The sequence below is a fragment of the Oncorhynchus mykiss genome, chromosome 16 (genome assembly GCF_057628025.1).
Source record: "Oncorhynchus mykiss isolate SJ-2025 chromosome 16, ASM5762802v1, whole genome shotgun sequence".
Lineage (NCBI taxonomy): Eukaryota > Metazoa > Chordata > Actinopteri > Salmoniformes > Salmonidae > Oncorhynchus > Oncorhynchus mykiss.
Genome location: NC_143037.1, coordinates 1,835,884 through 1,850,284, shown reverse-complemented (window position 1 = coordinate 1,850,284; position 14,401 = coordinate 1,835,884). Strand labels below are relative to the sequence as shown.

At 42.5% G+C, this 14,401-nt stretch overlaps 2 protein-coding genes across 5 annotated transcripts in view; both read right to left on the bottom strand.

Moving 5' to 3' along the window:
* Positions 1 to 1,841: 1,841 nt before the first annotated feature.
* On the bottom strand, positions 1,842 to 8,196 carry tomm20a (translocase of outer mitochondrial membrane 20). The gene is made up of 5 exons (XM_021564585.3): positions 7,731 to 8,196; positions 7,151 to 7,194; positions 6,744 to 6,825; positions 2,693 to 2,835; positions 1,842 to 2,421 (listed from the first exon to the last, which is right to left on the bottom strand). Exons 1-5 carry the CDS (start codon positions 7,852 to 7,854, stop codon positions 2,377 to 2,379), a joined length of 438 nt encoding a protein of 145 aa, XP_021420260.2. The 5' UTR covers positions 7,855 to 8,196; the 3' UTR covers positions 1,842 to 2,376.
* A 459-nt stretch (positions 8,197 to 8,655) lies between these two features.
* Positions 8,656 to 14,401, bottom strand: part of arid4b (AT-rich interaction domain 4B) — a 212,280-nt gene continuing 206,534 nt past the window's right edge. For 3 of the 4 annotated variants that reach the window (XM_090201726.1, XM_090201728.1, XM_090201729.1), the window contains one exon: positions 8,656 to 14,388. In XM_090201726.1, coding sequence (XP_090057852.1) covers positions 14,246 to 14,388 — 143 coding nt within the window. In that variant the 3' untranslated portion in view covers positions 8,656 to 14,245. The remainder of the gene's footprint in view (positions 14,389 to 14,401) is intronic. The other variant, XM_090201727.1, reaches the window with a different exon arrangement.

The following is a 14,401-nucleotide window of genomic DNA, read 5'->3' as shown; positions in this document are numbered from 1 at the left end:
AACAACAAAAATAAGAACAATAGATATAGTTATAGAGGCCCGAGAAGAAAACATAATAATAATAAAAATAAATAAATTGTCCGATTGTCTATTCAGATAGCAGCCGGTAAGACAGCTAACGGTTAGCGGGCCGCAGATGGGCGTTCAGGTAACGTCGCGACAGAGGAGCCAGCCGGATCTCCTTCAGGTAGATAACGTCGGCAGTCCGGTTGTGAAGGCCCGGTGGGGCTCCGCGTAGGCAGTAAAACGGGTCCGGATAGGTGACTGCAGCCCAGGGGTGAATGATGGAACTCAGGAGTGATTGACGGAGCTGGCTAGCACCGGAACAATCGATGTTTGCTCCGGAATCGACGAAAGCCGACTGTCACACGGATAGCAGCTAGCTAGCTGTGAGATCCGGGTATGAATGTCCAGAGAGCATTTGAAATCCAGGGACATGGAGAGAAAAATTGGTCCGGTATGTTCCGTTCCAAGCCGCGCCGTACAAAACTGGCGATAGATTTTCGAGCTAAAGGATAGCTGATGACCACAAACCGTGGTTCGCTGAATACTAACGATTTGCCAGTAAAGAAGCTAACTAGCTTCTGGATTAGCTTCTGGGCTAGCTCCTGGCTAGCTTCTTGGAGTTCCTGGCTAGCTTCTTGGAGGATTACAGATGAGGTAAATATTACTTTTTTATAAATATAAATTGGTGAGGCTGGTTGCAGGAGAGTGTTTTGAAGATGAGTTGATGGAAAATAAAATGTATGTGAAAAAAGTTGTAAATATATATATATATATATACACACAGGACACGACAAGACGAGGACAAAAGACATCTGAACTGCTATGCGATCTTGGAGTGTGAGATAATGGTGGTACCGGCATCAACAAATATTGGGAAACAGCACCATCGTGCAGGACACATTCTCAGTACGATAACCTAGAATGTGTTACAGGATGTGAATTTGGTGTGGTTTAAATGCCAGGATGTGAATTTGGTGTGGTTTAAATGCCAGGATGTGAATTTGGTATGGTTTAAATGCTAGGATGTGAATTTGGTGTGATTTAAATGCCAGGATGTGAATTTGGTATGGTTTAAATGCCAGGATGTGAATTTGGTGTGATTTAAATGCCAGGATGTGAATTTGGTGTGATTTAAATGCCAGGATGTAAATTTGGTATGGTTTAAATGCCAGGATGTGCATTTGGTGTGGTTTAAATGCCAGAATGTTACTTATTTCAGCCCTTCATCTAGTACAATTGGATGCACATTGGAAGAAGTGGGCTGCGAGTGATAGGCCCTAGTTCTCTTCAAGTGCTAGTACATTACTCCATCCCCAGCAGAGCAACTCCCTCCTATATTATTCCATCCCCCTCCTATATTACTCCATCCCCAGCAGAGCAACTCCCTCCTATATTACTCCATCCCCCTCCTATATTACTCCATCCCCAGCAGAGCAACTCCCTCCTATATTACTCCATCCCCAGCAGAGCAACTCCCTCCTATATTACTCCATCCCCATTGTAGAAAGCTGCTCTGTTCACTAGTATGACCATGAATGGTGCTCAACTATCAGGCCTTCTGAGACTCCCTGGCTGTCCGTCTACTACCACACTGTGCTGCTCAGGCTGAGTCTCCAGTGGCTCAGTCCCAAATCTGCTAGTGCTGCCTTGCCCCAGTGGCTCAGTCCCAAATCTGCTAGTGCTGCCTTGCCCCAGTGGCTCGGGGGAAATACTGATAAAATGGTGTCCTACCCAATTCAATCCGTAAACCGCAACTAAACATGACCATTCTGGCACCATTCTTCATGCATTGCTACTGCCATCTAGTGGCCATGCAGACTACAGAAACAGACAAATACATTCTCACATTTTTATTTCATGACTTGGATTTCAGAATTACAAAAAAAAAAAAAAAATATTCCACTGACATCTTAGAAAACAATCAACCTAAAGATAGTCCACCTCACAGTGAACATATACATGACAGGGACAAACAGAGCCAACCTCTTTACAGTGTTTCATGTATAAACAGGGGAAAATGTCCTCTGCAGCATCACATTTTGAAATGCTGCTTAATCTAGTTAAAAAAAACAAAAATAATACTCACTTTGTTTAGGCTAAATAATACAACACATTTAGTTTGTCAAGATCTTAGAATCTGAGACGAGGGCTACTGCATAGAACATGTTCTACAGTAGACTGAAGAGGGGACACGGACAGGACTTCTTATACAGATAGCACTGAGGCATGGGGGGAGGGTACAGTCAGCCGATGTCCTGGTTGGTGAGAAAGACATCCAATGGCAGCCATCTTGACTAAGGCCACACAGCCAGTCAACAGCCACACACGCAGTTGTACACTGTTTCACACACACAAACCTCACCAGCTCATTCACTCAACGTCATCTTCTGCCAAACTCTGAGCACTCACGATTCTCTGGAAAAAAAGAGAAACTTCACTGAACTCCTCAGCCACAGTCAGACCTGAATCGTGACAGTCTAATAAGTGACATGAGAATGAAACTGTCTGTCGAGAAAACTGACAAGATTAATGACCTGTTCTTTCAGCTCTAGGACATATTTAAGCCATTTTGGTGCCACTCCAACCCCACCCTTGTCCAAAGTACCCAAAAGCATTGCTACATTCTAAGTGTGAATATCGGAAGAGAGACCTAGCGTCTTCCGTGGGAGAGAGCCTCCTCACTCACCTGGCTGATGGTGGGCAGTTTGGTGAGCAGCATCTGGAACACTGGAGGAGGCAGAGTCTGCTGTAGCACCTGGAGCAGCTGCTGGGGCTGACCACACACTGCTATGGCATTTGTTAGATGGTCTACACCCGTCTCACAGTCTCCTGTTGGGGTGGTCGACATGATTAGGTCAGGTGGTATTACTTCCTTCAAGCTACGGCCCAAACAAGATATTAATACCACCTCAGCTCTTACGCTAGCCACTTTCCCCTCGGGGGAATCACGATCGAAACTGGACGCAGTTTGCCATCTTAACTTATTGGTGACAAGGGGGGGGGGGGGGGCAGTATTGAGTAGCTTGGATGAATAAGGTGCCCAGAGTAAACTGCCTGCTACTCAGTCCCAGAAGCTAATATATGCATATTATTAGTAGTATTGGATAGAAAACTCAGAAGTTTCTAAAACTGTTTGAATGATGTCTGAGTAGAACAGAACTCATATGGCAGGTGAAAACCTGAGACAAATCCAACCAGGAAGTGGGAAATCTGAGATTTGTAGTTTCATTTAAGAGATTGCCTATCCAATATGCTGTGTCTATGGGGCCAGATTGCACTTCCCCAGGGTTCCAGCAGATGTCAGTCTTTAGAAAGTTGTTTGAGGCTTCTATTGTGGAAGGGTGTTGAATAAGAGCTGTTGTTTCAACAAGTAGACTGGGCTGTGGCCAATCAGTTGTTTACTGCGCTGTCACGCGGGTGCCCCTTTCCTTCTTTTTCCTCTGTAATTAATACGCTATTGTCCAGTTAGAAATGTTATTATAAAAAGACCCTAAGGATTGATTGTAAACATTGTTGACATGTTTCTACAAACTGTAATAAAACTTGACTTCGTCTGGATTTTGCGCTCACACATTGTGCCTTTGGAATAGTGAACTACAGAGGTATTTGGACGTAAATCGAACAAAGCAAACATTTATTGTGGGAGTCCTGGGAGTGCATTCCGACGAAGATCAGCAAAGTTAAGTGAAGATTTATAATGCTATTTAATGACTTGACGACTCCACAACTTCGCGGGTAACTGCATGGCTTGCTTTTGTGGCTGAGCGCTGTTCTCAGATTGTGCTTTTGCCGTAAAGCTTTTTTTTCTTTTTTAAAATCTGACATCACATTAAGAACAAGTTTCTTTAATTCTATGTAAAACATCTTTCAAAGTTTGAGTATTTCTGTTATTTGATGTGGCTGTCTGTCGCCGGATGTTTGAGGCATTTCTGAACATGTCGCCAATGTAAACTAAGTTTTTTGGATTGTTTAATTGTAACAGATTGTTTAATATAAATATGAACTTGATCGAACAAAACACACATGTATTGTGTAACATGATGTCCTATGGGTGTCATCTGATGAAGATCAAAGGTTAGTGATTCATGCTATCTATATTTCTGCTTTTTGTGATACCTCTGGATTGAAAATGGCTGAATGCTTTCTGTGACTAGTTGCTGACCTAACATAATGAATGATATGTTCTGCTTTCGCCGAAAAGCCTTTGAAATCGGACACTGTGGTTGGATTAACGAGAAGTGATTCTTTAAAATATGGGTTTGGGAATTTTTATTATGAGATCTGTTTTGAATTTGGCGCCCTGCACTTTCACTGGCTGTTGGCGAGGTGGGATGCTACCGTCCCAAACGATCCCAGAGAGGTTATTAAGTGGAGGTCCAATTCACTAATGTTGCATCCTCGGCCCTCCATTTAGCTCGAGGGAGCGAATGAACAACTTTGGTAACTTGCAGGGTTGATATGACCCACAAGTCAATTCGAACTGTAGTCACGTGTCAAACTCATGGCTGCGAAGTATCAAATTTAAAAACAAGGCTGCATTTTCAGCAAGATTTTTTAGATAAGAACATACACTACCAGTCAAAAGTTTTAGAAAACCTACTCATTCAAGATTTCATTTTCTACATTGTAGAATAATAGTGAAGACATTAAAACGATGAAATAACGTGGAATCACGCAGTAACCCAAAAAAAAAAAAAAAAAAAAAGTTTAACAAATCAATATACACTGCTCAAAAAAATTAAGGGAAAACTAAAATAACATCCTAGATCTGAATGAAATATTCTTATTATACTTTTTTCTTTACATTAAATGTGCTGACAAAGTCACAATTATCAATGGAAATCAAATTTATCAACCCGTGGAGGTCTGGATTTGGAGTCACACTCAAAATTAAAGTGGAAAACCACACTACAGGCTGATCCAACTTTGATGTAATGTCCTTAAAACAAGTCAAAATGAGGCTCAGTAGTGTGTGTGGCCTACACGTGCCTGTATGACCTCCCTACAACGCCTGGGCATGCTCCTGATGAGGTGGCGGATGGTCTCCTGAGGGATCTCCTCCCAGACCTGGACTAAAGCATCCGCCAACTCCTGGACAGTCTGTGGTGTGGCGTTGATGATGGAGCGAGAAGGGCAGCAGAACATTCTCCAGACTCTGTCACGTGCTCAGTGTTTTCATCTGAAGAGCACAGGGCGCCAGTGGCGAATTTGTCAATCTTGGTGTTCTCTGGCAAATGCCAAACGTCCTGCACGGTGTTGGGCTGTAAGCACAACCCCCACCTGTGGACGTCTGACCGTTTTAGCAGACACATGCACATTTGTGGCCTGCTGGAGGCCATTTTGCAGGGCTCTGGCAGTGCTCCTCCTGCTCCGCCTTGCACAAAGGCAGCGGTCCTGCTGCTGGGTTGTTGCCCTCCTCCACATCTCCTGATGTACTGGCCTGTCTCCTGGTAGCGCCTCCATGCTCTGGACACTACGCTGACAGACACAGTAAACCTTCTTGCCACAGCTCGCATTGATGTGTCATCCTGGATGAGATGCACTACCTGAGCCACTTGTGTGGGTCGTAGACTCCGTCTCATGCTACCACTAGAGTGAAAGCACCGCCAGCATTCAAAAGTGACCAAAACATCAGCCAGGAAGCATAGGAACTGAGAAGTGGTCTGTGGTCCCCACCTGCAGAACCACTCCTTTATTGGGGGTGTCTTGCTAATTGCCTATAATTTCCACCTGTTGTCTATTCCATTTGCACAACAGCATGTGACATTTATTGTCAACCAGTGTTGCTTCTTAAGTGGACAGTTTGATTTCACAGAAGTGTGATTGACTTGGAGTTACATTGTGTTGTTTAAGTGTTCCCTTTATTTTTGAGCAGTGTATTTTATATTTGAGATTCTTCAGAAAAGCCACCCTTTACCTTGATGACAGCTTTGCACTCTTTGGCATTCTCTCAACCAGATTAATGAGATAGTCATCTGGAATGCATTTCAATTAACAGGTGTGCCTTGTTAAAAGTTCATTTGAGGCATTCCTTTCCTTCTTAATGCATTTTAGCCAATCAGTTGTGTTGCGACATGGTAGGGGTGGTATACAGAAGATAGCACTATTTGGTAAAAGACCAAGTCCATATTATGGCAAGAACAGCTCAAATAAGCAAAGAGAAATGACAGTCCATCATTACTTCAACACATGAAGGTCAGTCAGTCCATAAAAAATTAACTTCGAACGTTTCTTCAAATGCAGTCGCAAAAACCATCAAGCGCTATGATGAAACTGTCTCTCATGAGGACCGACACAGGAAAGGAAGACCCAGAGTTACCTCTGCTGCAGAGGAGAAGTTCATTAGAGAGTTAACTGGCTCAGAAATTGCAGCCCAAATAAATGCTTCAGAATTCAAGTAACAGACACATCTCAAAAAAATCAACTCTTCAGGAGACTGAATTAGGAAATAAATGCATAAAAAAAATGATTAAAAATCCATCAAGAAAAAAAATGACTGACACAGGTCCCTGGGCTACAGATCTCTAGTTTGATAGAGCACCATTACTTTTCCCAAAAGCTAACATTAGCAACCAGGAGGTTTATGAGAACGCAGTTGGACATTGGAACAGACACGAATGCCACAGCTATTCCAGACGGGGTCAATCTGAGTTCAAGCCTGTTCTTAGTAGTGTTCAGGACTGGGTGTGTATGAAAGACCAGGTGATGGCCATGGAGACAGGGGGGTGACAGCTCACCTTGTGCTAGTAGCTCCTCTCCCAGTTGGATCTCCTCCAGGAAGAACTTCTGTACAGCTTCTGCATCCTTCAGGTCAGGTAGCTAAATGGCAGACAGGTTAGCAGACAGTTAGTACTTTTTAGAAGGCTTTGTCTTCCCCTGTACTAACTTCATATCATCTCGGTGCTCCTGAGTGGCACAGTGGTCTAAGGCACTGCATCTCAGTGCTAGAGGCATCACAACAGACCATGGTTCGATCCCGGGATGTATCCCAACTGGCCGGCATACATTTAACCCAGTGTCATCCGGGTTAGGGGAGGGTTTGGCCTGGGTAGGCCGTCATTGTAAAATACGAATTCGTTCTTAAACAGACTTCCCCAGTTAAATAAAAATACATTTGCCCCCTGGTCTGGCCATTGTTTCTTACCTTTAGTACAGTCTTCTCTTGGGAAGACTTCTGTTTACTCCTGCCTGTTGAAACAATGTCCTATTTGATGACTGGTATGCTAAAGAAAAGAGTGGCTTGCAGAGAAAGATGTCAGTTACATGGAAGGGCTAAGACGAAGAAAATAAATTAAAAAGGAGTCGGGATTGTTTAAACCAAACATATTATATGGTGGACACTAACGTTACTAGTCTATGTAGGAGAGTTGGTTGACTTAACTAGTTATGTACACTAAACATATACACACACACACACCACCATTGACTTGCTTACAAAAACCATTGACAAACCATCCTTAATATTGGATTGACCGGACTGCAGATGAATCAATGTTATCCAACGCTAACTGGCTAAGCGGATATGGTGGCACTTCGCTAGTTACCTATTGACTAGTTAACCAACTCGTAACTAGTTAGCAATAACATAACCCAAATACAAAGCTAAGCGTATACTTAATGCAGTTATGTCACGCTAGATAGTTAGCCAAACATTTGTAAACTAGCTAGCCATTTTGTCGCAGGTATAAAAACACGTGACTTGCCAGTTCGCTAACATGACTTACGTTCTTGTAGTCTTTTCTTGAAGTTCGGGTCACTTCGTCGTTTTCTATCGAAATAAACGCAGTATCCAATGAACAGGGCTCCGGCCACCCCAGCGACCATGGTGCTGGTTTTAGCCCCCATCATGTCCGGAGAGCAGAGTAGACACACCACTAAGTTAACTAGCCAGCATGCTAGCTACTGACTCTTCCTGTGAAGGACACTGACTGCGCATGATCCCATCTTGCGTCACTGGACTCACACCTGCGCAGTGACTACAGCTGATTTATGATTTATTACATACAGCTGATTGAATATTTAGTTGATTTATTACATACAGCTGATTGAATAATTAGTTGATTTATTACATACAGCTGATTGAATAATTAGTTGATTTATTACATAGAGCTGATTGATTATTTAGTTGATTTATTACATAGAGCTGATAGGTGAAATAGTGAGCAGGGCCGTCATTCGGGTAAAACGGTTTACCGTGTAACAACCAAATGGAACAAAAAGAAACGGGGGAGGGACCTACCTGAATGTGTCCAATAGAAACTCTCGTTTATAATTGCAAAACGTTTTCCGTTCGGTGTTAATATTTTCCGTTCGGTGCAAAACCTTTTGCAACAGAAATCGTTACACCCTAGAGTTCAAGGGTTTACTTTACAGAAGGCAAGTGGATTTGCCATTAATTTTCAGTTACTGAAATTATTTATTTTGTTATTACTGTAGTATGAGTACACTACTACCAAGTCATCAAATCATTCCTTCTCAATGTTAGAGTTGACCATAATACATTTTGGGAGACTCTCCAGAGCCAGTGCATTCAACGAAGGCAACCACATTATCCACAGATTACAGCCGTTACAAGTAAATCTAGAGACGTGCGTGTTGAGCAGATAACATGGCACGTGACCAGACCAGACCAAAGACAATACAATGAAGTTCAAACTATGGCATTTATTTCAAACAGAGGCTTCTTTCTTCTTTACGTTTTTTGCTTACATTTGTACAATAAATTACACATGTATGAATGCCCATTTTCTGACGGGCCTAATAAATACTATAGAGTTATTTTTTTTCATAAGCTTTATCTCTCTCTCTCTCTCTCTATCTCTCCCAGACCATTCCATAGAGGTCTGTGAAACTGTACAAGTTGGAAAATACCATAACCGTCTTTTCAAAACCGCTAAACCCAGTGAGCAAAATCGGGTTGAAAAGACATCAACCAAAAATAATGCATTTTCAACATCTTGTGCTCATAGGGTATGCTTCTGATACAAGCACAAGCTAACGTAAAAACAACACACACACAAAAAAAACGAATTAACAAGCCAAGACAGAGAACAAAGCAAATAACCAGTCTAGGAAAAAAAACAAAATTCTGAAAACCTCAGAACAAAAAAGTAAACAAAAAAACAAATGAAAAACCAAATAAACCTTGTACCCAAATGGCACCCTATTCCCTATATAGTGCACTACTTTTGACCAGGGCCCATAGGGATCCATTTGGGACGCAAGCCCTTGTCCCCCCCAGTGAGGACCAGAATGAGAAATGAACGGGGAAAACAACATACATGCGTCGACCCTCCTCACTATGTTCCCTAATGAAACTACATGTTGAAACAGTACGACTGCCTGTACACAAAAGTACACGTTATCATTATGAACAGTGGAAGATATTAAATAGCTCGACTCAAATCACTCTTCTTCTCAATATACAAATGTATAACAAAGGCATACAATTACATACAAGTGCCAAACAAACAGACATAATATCATACAGTAGGGATCTATACAAACTACGCATCCCAAATGGAAACCTTTCCCCTTTATAGTGCACTACTTTAGACCAGGGCCCATAGGTAGTGCACCACTTCTCGACCAGGGCCAATAGGGAATCCCATAGGTAGTACACTACTTTAGACCAGGGCCCATAGGTAGTGCACTACTTTTGACCAGGATCAATAGGGAATCCCATATATAGTGCACTACTTTTGACCAGGGCCCATAGGTAGTACACTACTTTTGACCAGGGCCAATAGGGAATCCCATAGGTAGTGCACTACTTTTGACCAGGTCCAATAGGGAATCCCATAGGTAGTGCACTACTTTTGACCAGGACCAATAGGGAACCCCATAGGTAGTATACTACTTTTGACCAGGGCCCATAGGTAGTACACTACTTTTGACCAGGGCCAATAGGGAATCCCATAGGTAGTACACTACTTTTGACCAGGACCCATAGGTAGTGCACTACTTTTGACCAGGGCCAATAGGGAATCCCATAGGTAGTGCACTACTTTTGACCAGGGCCAATAGGGAATCCCATAGGTAGTGCACTATAAATGGAATAGGGCAGATGCAACCAAAGGGAGGAAACACTGGAGTCTGAAATAATGGCTGTATACACATACAGCACTTTGTTGTCATAAATACACAGCTACAATATTGTTTTCACCATTATCCTGGTCAGATTATAGAGAACAGAACCAAAACATGATTATTTGTTGGTATGGGTGGGGGGGAGGGGGGGGGGGGGTTAAGAGTTGGGTAAAACAACATGATTATTTGTTGGTATGGGTGAGGGGGGGGTTAAGAGTTGGGTAAAACAACATGATTATTTGTTGGTGGTAGGGGTGGGGTGGGTTAACAACATGATTATCTGTTGGTATGGGTGAGGGGGGGTTAAGAGTTGGGTAAAACAACATGATTATTTGTTGGTGGTGGGGTGGGTTAACAACATGATTATTTGTTGGTGGTGGGGGGGGGTTAACAACATGATTATTTGTTGGTGGGGAGGGGGGGGGGTTAACAACATGATTATTTGTTGGTGGTGGGGGGGTGAAGAGTTGATTAAAAGGAGAACTGGTGAGGATTTGGAAACACCATCGATGACCTTCATAACTTTACTGTCAATGTATTTCACTTTATATTTTCTATATAATAATCTTGGAACAATCAATTACACATCTGGGACACATTCTTATTAGATTTCTAAATGTCTTCTGCAGCATAACAAACTACTATAATCTGTGCAGACTACTATAATCTGTACAGACTACTATAATCTGAACAGACTACTATAATCTGAACAGACTACTATAATCTGTACAGACTACTATAATCTGAACAGACTACTTTAATCTGAACAGACTACTATAATCTGTACAGACTACTATAATCTGTATAGACTACTATAATCTGAACAGACTACTTTAATCTGAACAGACTACTTTAATCTGAACAGACTACTATAATCTGTACAGACTACTATAATCTGTACAAACTACTATAATCTGTACAGACTACTATAATCTGTACAGACAACTATAATCTGAACAGACTACTTTAATCTGAACAGACTACTATAATCTGAACAGACTACTTTAATCTGAACAGACTACTTTAATCTGAACAGACTACTATAATCTGTACAGACTACTATAATCTGAACAGACTACTTTAATCTGAACAGACTACTATAATCTGAACAGACTACTATAATCTGTACAGACTACTATAATCTGTACAGACTACTATAATCTGAATAGACTACTTTAATCTGTAGGGGTAAAGATTTGATAAGAATGCTGAATCTGTATAGACTCATCAAATCTCACCCCTACAGGTTATAGAAGAACACAGGACTGATGAGGAGTTGGAAACATACTGGTAGAACACCTACTGTTTTAGTATATTTCTCTTGGGATAATCAATTACAAACCTGGGAATTATACATTATATATATTACTATATACACTGAACAAAAATATAAATGCAACATGTAGAGTGTTGGTCCCATATTTCAGCTGAAATAAAAGATCCCAGAAATGTTTATTTCTCTCAAATGTTTACATCCCTGTTAGTGAGCATTTCTCCTTTGCCAAGATAATCCATCCACCTGACAAGTGTGGCATTTCAAGGAGATTAAACGGCATGATCATTACACAGGTGCACCTTGTGCTGAGGACAATAAAAGGCCACTCTAAAATGTGCAGTTTTGTCACACAACACAATGCCACAGATTCCTCAAGTTTTGAGGGAGCGTGCAATTGGCATGCTGACTGCAAGAATGTCCATCAGAGCTGTTGCCAGATAATTTAATGTTAATTTCTCTACCATAAGCCGCCTCCAACGTCGTTTTAGAGAATGTGGCAGTATGTCCAACCGGCCTCACAACCGCAGACCACGTGTATGGAGTCGTGTGGGTGAGCCGTTTGCTGATGTCAACGTTGTGAACAGAGTGCCCCATGGTGGCGGTGGGGTTATGGTACGGACAGGCATAAGCTACGGACAACGAACACAATTGCATTTTATCGATGGCAATTTGAATGCACAGAGATACCGTGACGAGATCCTAAGGCCCATTGTTGTGCCCTTCATCCGCCGCCATCACCTCATGTTTCAGCATGATAATGAACAGCCCCATGTCGCACGGATCTGTACACAATTCCTGGAAGCTGAAAGTGGCCCAGTTCTTCCATGGCCTGCGTACTCACCAGACATGTCACTCATTGAGCATGTTTGGGATGCTCTGGATCAACGTGTTCCAGTTCCCACCAATATCCAGCAGTTTCACACAGCCATCAAAGAGGAGTGGGACAACATTCCACAGGCCACAATCAACAGCCTGATCAACTCTAATCAACAGCCGGATCAACTCTTTGAGAAGGAGATGTGTCTCGCTGCATGAGTATCTGGTCACACCAGATACTGACTGGTTTTCTGATCCACGCCCCTACCTTTTTTCATTTACGGTATCTGTGACCAACAGATGCATATCTGTATTCCCAGTCATGTGAAATCCATAGATTAGGGCCTAATTAATTAATTTCAATTGACTGATTTCCTTTAAATGAACTGTAACTCGGTCAAAATGTTTGAAATTGTTGCATGTTGCTTTTCTATTTTTAGTTCAGCATATTTTTTTAAAGGCAGAATGCTGTGTAGTTCCCCTTGGCAGCTTGTCATTGAATTCATAGGGTGCTTTCTCCTCCATCTGGAGCGTCTAATGTAGATCATCTGAACGGCGTGATAAAAACACTGATTAGAAATCCAAGAAGCATGAGTTGAAAAGACTGATAAACCGACAAGATACAACGTTCTCCATTAGGTTTCCTTCAACCTGCCAGACATCTCCATCATTACACATGTATGTATATACTGCCATATTAACTGGGTACCTTATTAAGGAGCAGACAAAGGGCTTGTGTTCCAAATGGAACCCTATTCCCTATATTGTGCACTACTTTACACCAGAGCCCATAGAAAGTAGTGCACGATATAGGTAAAAAGGGTTCCATTTTGGGACTCATTCCTATAGACATGAGATCCTGGCTGACAGAAATAGATTAGTCCTCTCCACCTCTACAATCATTAGGAATATCAATATAATCACATGAATATCTTGCTAGAAACGATCAATATCTGTCATGTACACAGTCACAGGCCTGGCCGGAGCAGTCTGTCACTCATGCAGTCCTCTGAAAGACGGACCGTTTTTAATTTCTAAGAACCATCAGGACTAAGAGAGTCGGACAGGAGGGGGAATGTTCCCTCTTAAGAGGTGTCTTGGGGTTAGACACAATAACAAGGCCCTAACAGTAGTCTCATGTTCATCAGCTTCATGGCTTCACTTCTCTGGATCTCTACAGTAGACCGACATACGAAGCCTCTCTCTCCTCCACACAGCGCTTACAGACCACGATCACGGGTCAAGATAAGAGTACCATTCGAAGGCGTGGTAGCTTTAAGAAGTGAAGACGGACACAGAGAGAAATGCATGTGTTCCAACAGTACACACACTACAAGCGTACGTTTTAGTATGTACATCATCATGTGACTTTGAGCCTTGTGTATACACAGGGCTACATAGGACAAGGACCTTGATGACACAGTACACACCGTCGTTCAACCCAATCTAAACTACCTCGAGATGGAAAGAATCACTATTGCTTGAAGAAAACAACTCTAAGAAATGTTTATCAATCAATTGAAAGAAAAACATACTTTTGTACTTTTTTTTTTGGTTGGTCGTTGTATTCTTCCCCCTCAAAATCTTCATAAAAGTGCACTTAAGTGCAATTAGCTTGCCAAGGAAACAGCTGTGGATAGAAAATAGTGTTTGTTTTGTCTTGTTGGTCTGGTTGTCTGTGTTGCTGTATCCCTGTGGTTGTTCCAGTATAGAGATTGTGTTGTCTGTCCTGCTGGGAGGGAGTTGGAAGTAGGGGTGATGGGGCCATACTGTTGGAAAGGGGCTCTGGGGTGGAGAGGCATGGATAAGAGTGGAGGTTTAAGTGGGGGCATTGATGCCTGGGTGCTCTCCGGTTTGAGGTGGGGATGTACTGAGGCTTTGGAGTGGAGGCGTTAGTGGTAGGGATGGGGCTTTGATGGGTGTTGGGGGTATTTTGGGATGGGGACCAGGGTGGTGCTGGTTAAGTGCTCAGTGCTGTGTCCTGGGCCTCAGAAGGTTGGGAGGGGAGAGGGGTTGTCCTAGGACTCAGAAGGTTGGGAGGGGTGAGGGGTTGTCCTGTCACCTACACTCTACAGACACCACAGAGTTCTGAGAGGAGGAAGAGGACGACACAGGAGTGTCGGCTAGCGTCAACATCACTGCTGCTGTTAGAGAGCTGGAGGACGGGGACGAGGAAGAGGAGGAAGACGCTGCCACCATACCTGGAGAGAAGAA